This window comes from Pteropus vampyrus, unplaced genomic scaffold (genome assembly GCF_000151845.1).
Source record: "Pteropus vampyrus isolate Shadow unplaced genomic scaffold, Pvam_2.0 Scaffold34, whole genome shotgun sequence".
Classification (NCBI taxonomy): Eukaryota; Metazoa; Chordata; class Mammalia; order Chiroptera; family Pteropodidae; genus Pteropus; species Pteropus vampyrus.
The window spans coordinates 6,556,226-6,562,742 of NW_011888815.1; the positions used below are offsets into that span (position 1 = coordinate 6,556,226).

The following is a 6,517-nucleotide window of genomic DNA, read 5'->3' on the forward strand; positions in this document are numbered from 1 at the left end:
AAATCACCAAACGGAAGAGTTTTGGAAAAGGATCTGCCTGGGGAGCTGGATTATTCTCTGAAAGAAGCCACTGTCACGTGGAGTCTTCCTGTTTTCTGACAAACAAACCTTGGTGTCAGCATCGCAGGCTGCAGAACCTGAGGCAATGGACAGGGCCAGCCTTGGAGGTCCAGATTCACGTTCCGCACCCCTCAGCAAGCGAGTCACAGTTGCCACCAATGCACGGTCACCACTCCTAGTTTTAAGCTTCACTTTGGCACAAGTAGCGACATTGAAAAGGCATCTGTGTTCTCTCCTTTCTCACGTACCCTGGGGTGCAGAGGTCGACGAGCAGTGACGAGCTCAGGGCAGATGCACAAGTCAGGGGGAGCTCATCCTCAGGTGACCTCTGAGCACTGAGGCAGGGGCGTTGTTGCCGTGTATAGGCTCTGGTAAACTTTCTTCATGGAAATGGGGGAGACCAAGAAAACAGTAACCCGTCTCCTGAAAGGCAGGTCCTCTGTTCACGAACCAGTAAACCATCTCTAACTCACTGTTCTCTTTCCGGTGGCCCCTGTTCTGACTCAGAGCTCAGAAGCCCCCCAAGGATTGGTGTAAAGAGCAACCAGGAAGCACAAGAGTCCCATCACCAAACCCAGAGGCGGCTCGTCGTCCCTCAGACCAGATGTCACCCGATGCAGACACCAGACACCATCATGTTGATCGGACATGAACTAATTAAAGAGGAGATTTACTCTTAAGAATTCATAAGACAGAGTCATGTTTTAGGTAAGCTAGCAAGACGTTATCTTGGAAATAATTTCCCATTCTAGTCTCTGCCATTAAGCTGAGATATCCAGTTAGAGGGACACGATTTGGTTTCATGAGGAAGCCACGGATAAAATTCAATGCCTTTGCCATTGTTCTAGAATGTGCCATTTTTGCCCTAGAGATAAGTTAGTGAGAAGAAACTTCAGAGTGAGGTTGACCTAAAACTTGTCTCAAATCTTCTAAATATTAATATTAGCTGGTTAATATTAATTAGACCATTAACATTAGACCGTTAATGAGACCATTTCTCTGTGAAGGAATTTTTAGTTGAATATCCCAAGTGGAAGATTTGTGGGTCGGGGGTAAACCGTCACATTTCTTTCCCTTGTGTTTTCAGTAGCACTAACTTTTTTGGAAGAAAATCATTTTGCTGGTGACGTGCCAGGCCGGAACACAGGTAAAACTCTGACTATGTGGCCTGGGACCTTTTCCCCAGGTTATATCGCATATATCAATAATTTTTTAAAAATCAAAGATTTTTTTGGTAACTAACTCATATTTAAAGAGATTTTTATAATAAGTTGATATATTTCCATTTTTACAAAAGTTGTTCATGAGAACATGACTATGTTTGTGTTTTCCCTAAAGATTGTTTTGGGTCAAATTGCAAGGAACTCATTGCTTGGGAAGCCCATGAGACTAAGCTGATACTCTCGCCCACCCCTCAGGGTGTGGGGTCCACACGGATGGGTCAAAAAGGCCACGGTTTTTTTCTCCAGCAGGAGGACCAGGAGGGTGTCGCATACCCTCAACCCTGTAATCTGCAAACTCTCCTGTGCAGGGAAGTGCCATCTGTGGCTAAATGTCCTTGCACGTCGTAGCGTTTTCTGCTAAAGAAACAGGTGTGGCCGAGGAGACCAAAGATGTATCCCTGGCACAGTGACATGCTTCCGTCGGCCCCCAATCCTGTGACCCTATCTGGGACAGCTTTAAAATTGATTTTATCTTATCATTTTTTTGGCAGTCCGTCTTCAACATCGATTATCCATGAGCAGTACATGGACCGTGTGATTATCCGTGGCTTCGCGCATGCCTTGTTCCCGCTGACCTCCTGGGAAACGTCTGGGCGTGTAAGCGAGGCAAGCACCCACACCAGGCACGTCACCGCCACGCCGTGCATAACACCCGAACGTCTTACACGAGAAACACCTGGGAACAGCCTTTGCCATCACACACGTGGACACCTTCGTGCAAAGATCATTCCTGACTGAGAAAAAGAAATACATCGTGGTTGGTTCACGGGCATGTTTCAGGAACCGATCACAGCGGAGACGAGCGTCGTCATGGGTCATGGCCACGCAGTGGTAATGCCCCACGGAACCTTCATCCGCCACACCCGGAGGCTGGAGCGCAGAGCCTGGCATGTGGCACGGGCTCTAGAGGTGAGCAGTGAACAAATGCGTGACGTGCGAATCTATCCGTCTTCAAAAGGGACAGATGATGTCACCTCCCCTTTTGAGAATCATCGATCGAGAGGGTTCTAAGAACGAAGTGCAAAGGGATTCACGGCCCATAGGCGCCAGGGTTGGTCCTCGGTGGAGACTCCAACCCAGGTGTGTCCTGGATGTCCCTGGCAGCGGCCAGCTTTCAGTGTCAAGGACGGCACGGAATAAACACAGTGATGTTAAAATGACAACTTAACGAATGAAGGGAAAGCATCACGCCTACTTTCAAATCACTAAATTCAAAACACTTAGCTATTCAGCTCTACTGAAGGCTTGAGCGTGAAGCCTGTTCATCAGAAAAGCGGCTTGCCAGCCAGTTCTAGCCCGCTGCTTCCACAGGCGAGCTGCCGAGGGCTTCATTTATCTGCTCTAGATGCTCAGCTCAAGGATTTAGGTAAAAAGGCCCAGAAGAGTTCAAGCAAGGGTCAGGATTTCATATTACTGGGCAAAAAGCCTGCGCTGGATTGCTTTTTATCTTTCTGGTCTGGTATTTCTCTCTGATATTCGCCCTTAAGGGTGATGAGACATTCCTCCTTTGGAGTGGGAAAGAGATGAAAGTGACTTTCCTGTCTAAACTGCCAGGATGAGCAGGCCACCCGGCCACACCCGGAGTCGCCTAGATGTTACGTGAGCCGGGCCTTTATTCCACTTCTAAGCGGAGCTTTTCCTTCAGCCTGAAACGTACCCCCCGGCCCCCGCCCACTGTCAGTTGATTCCTACCTGTCCTTTAGTGCTCAGGGGCCACCCTCAGCTGCCTGGGGCCCTGCATGAGGCACCCCACTGAAATTGGGCCCTCCGCCACCCCCGCTGAGCTGCCGCTGCCTCACACCGGGACTCAAGCCGTTTGCCTGGGTGTCCCTGCCCTGGACGGTGACCGATGTGGTGACGGCTAAGTTTTAACTCTGTATCCCTCATGCCTAAGATGTGGCTGCGCTGGGTGAATGTCTGCGGGGTGAGTGGACTCATGGGTGACCGTGCCAGGCTCTCTGCACGTGGGTGTTCCAGAAGGGTAGACCACGACGACAGGTCTGCCTGATGAATCTATCAGCGACAGACAGCCGGTGGTTCACGCAGGTGTGAGCAAGCATTCCACTCACACCTTCAAAGAACAGGGTACACGCTGACGCGAGTTCAGGCTCACAGACCCCAAACGTGAGGATTTAGGGGGCAAAAACAGCTTTAGACTTTAAAACGAAGGTGACACATTTGGCGACCGCTCAGAATGACAGAACTTGAACAGGCGGGCGAAGCCGGCGTGGACTTAGATGTCCCTGAAGCTGGGGGAAAGCACACCGAGCCACAGACCGGGTGGGGGCAGCTACCCCCACGAGGCTCCTGTGGAGGACCGGCCGCCACAGCCACAGAGGCCTGGACTCGCCAGGAGGAGGGCTGCACGTGCTCACCTACCGCCTCCTGTGCCCAGGTGGGGCCGGGCATGGGGCGGGGTGGAGACAGGGGAGAGGAGGAAGGGACGTCACCATGGATGGAAGAGTGGCTCTGCCCACGTCACACTGTGGATCAGACACTGGGAAAAGAGAGGGCGCTTCGGCCCGATCTGGGCTCCCTCGTAAGGGAGCCGCGTTGCTGCCCATGGGGGAGGTTTTCAGAGGTGTGTGTGTGGGGGGGGGCACGGCCTTGCTGCCCGCCTTCCCCAGAGCGAGCAGTCGCAGCCGACGCCGTGTATGGGAGCTCGGCACGATGTTCAGTGTTTCAGTAAAGGCTTCTAGCGCTTCCCTTTATAAATAAATTTCTAGAAATCGACCGCAAGCCCTTGCCAGCTGCAGGGGTTTTACTCCTAAACGCCTTTGCGGACACAGCCGCGGCAGGCAAGGTGAAAGTCTCGTGCGAACCGGTGCTGGGGTCCAGACAGAGAAAATGGCGTCAGATACGTCAAAACAAATAACAGAAATCGCCAGAGTTGCAGAGCAGCGTTGCCCAAGAGGGCTTTCTGCAACGACAGACGTCTCTGCGATGCCCAACACGAGAGCCACTGGCCACATCATCGCCTTCACACGCTGCCTCAGAGGCCACGCGGCAGGTGCAGGCTGTCACACAGCTTCCTGTTTTGCAGACTGGACACCTGTCTAAAATCCTGAAACCAGCCCTTACGTGACCCGAGACGTCATTTTAAAATTGAATTTTGCGCTCGCCCACGAATCGGCTTGCACGGGATCCTGCAGAGTTTTTGCAAAGGCTGCCTGTTTCCACGAAGCTTGGGGAAGCCACGGTCTTCCACGCACAGGAGGAAAGGGGGAGCGTGCAGACCCTCCTCTGCACCTTGTCCGTGGGGCCTGTTCTGTGGGACAAGGAACTGTGGGTGGAACCGAGCCGAAAAGCTTCTACACAAAGCAGGAAAACCAAAAGAGATTTTTAGCTCGGTTCCATCCAGTATTTTATCGTGGTGACATCTCTCTCAGTGACACTGGGTGAGTGGACAGTCATGAAAGCTTCGAGAAGCGCTCACCCGCAGGATGATGTGCCTGCCTCACGCCCCCCTCAGTAAGAAGCGACCTGAAGCTACCCTGCCATCATAAGCTGGTGTCCGTCAGGACGGAGGCCAGACACCACCTCCCACCTCTGGGCGAAGGGCCCGCAGCTGTGAAGGGCCCGAGCACAGAGACTCAGGGCCACGCCGTGCTGGGGCCGTCTGCATCAGCGACAGGAGACTCAGCCCGCAGGCAGACGGCAGAGACTTCTCAGACACGCCAGAACCTCAGGCTCTCACGCATGTTTTAGAGACGCACATAAATGTCTCCTACCTTCACTGGATTAAAACTCAGAACTAGAGAAAACCTCTTCCATCTCCAGGTAAAAACTACACAGCAAAGTGTCTGTGCCGCCTCCTCTGAGCGCACGTCCCCAGATGGGCGGACACGAAGCCACAAGGGGCCTGGTTGGGCAGCTGCCCCGGCATTCGCGGACCACAGGGCTGCTCTGCTGAGTGCCACCGGCGGACTATTCAGTGCGAGGGACCTAAAGACCTCGTTCTGGCTAAAATGTCCTTCAGTCATTGTGACACTGCAGTACCAGGTCACCTACCCGTCATCGACCGGCCCTTAATTGTGAACTGCAGGAAAGACATGTCACCATCGGTTTCCGGGCACAGAAAGTAAAACCCGCGACGCACGTCGCTTGCCTTGTCGCTGCAGCGGCCCCGTGGGCCTCGCACTCACCTGTCCCCCGAGAGTGGCTGAAGTCGCCCTTCACCACGCGGCAGGTCCTGCCGTCCCCGCTGCAGACCCCGCACCGGTCTTCCTTGGCCGCTGACCCGATGATGCCATCACAGCCGATTTTCTACATGACCAGAGAGCCGGGTTATTCTGGGTTCCGGACCCCGAGGGCTTTTAAAGAGGGGGCCTGTCGGACTGACTCCCCCAAAAGTGCCTGGGGCCCATGACACTTTCAGAGGCCTGAGAACGTATTTTACTTTAAAACCAGAGAAAAAAAAAAACGAAAGGCATCCAGCTTGTATATGTGTCATTACACCCACAAGTCATCAGATATACTTTTGTATTTGTGACAGAAGGGAGCCCACGGAAGTGTCCCCGATGGCCCAGTCTGGAGCTGTCCGAGGAGGGAGTAGCCAGCTCCCACGCATCACCCGGTGTGGCCACAATTTCACACGTGGCACGTCCCCCTCGGCGCTCTGTGGGTCACCTGTTCCTTGGCTGAAACAGCCAACAGTGTCTGAAGACACAGCAGAAACCACCCTGACTCTTCTGTGGACGTCCGGGAGCCGGAGCTCATTCAGGCGTGGCTGGGAATGAGCCCCCCAATTCTCAGGGAGACCAAGCCCAGGAAGGGCCCCCACCTCTCAGACCTTCAACAGGCTTGTCTGAGGGCCGAGGAGGGGAGCCCCGACCCCAGGTGGGTCTGGGCAGCACAGCCCAAGTCACTTCATGAAAAGTTGGAAAAGGCTGTGAATTTATTTTTCCTTAAAAAAAAAAAAAAAAAAAAAAAGGCACAAGAATCTTGTATTCTGCAAAGCATCATGACTAAGTTTGTTATGATACATAGCGAGTGTGTAATGTTCGACTAGCTGAATTGCTTAAATGTCCCTGCACGTTTTCTCCCTAAAGCAAACTTTTTGCAACAAGAGCTGGGTTTCCCCACTGCCCTGTACCTGTGCCAGGTGTCTCAGCTCTTCCCTGTCGTGCCTGGACGGGTGCTGGCAGGGTGCTGCCCTCCTCACGCCCCGCTCCCAGCCCAGGGACCAGGCGCCGAGCAGAGCTGGCTCAGCAGCGGACTCCCCGGAGGACACT

The 6,517-nt window shown here is 53.3% G+C and overlaps 1 protein-coding gene across 1 annotated transcript in view; it reads right to left on the reverse strand.

The window, feature by feature from the left end:
* Positions 1-6,517, reverse strand: part of LOC105290274 (A disintegrin and metalloproteinase with thrombospondin motifs 17-like) — a 193,846-nt gene that overhangs the window by 28,053 nt on the left and 159,276 nt on the right. Inside the window, exon 15 of the mRNA XM_023529013.1 lies at positions 5,429-5,549. Within this exon, the coding sequence (XP_023384781.1) occupies positions 5,429-5,549 (121 nt within the window). The remainder of the gene's footprint in view (positions 1-5,428; positions 5,550-6,517) is intronic.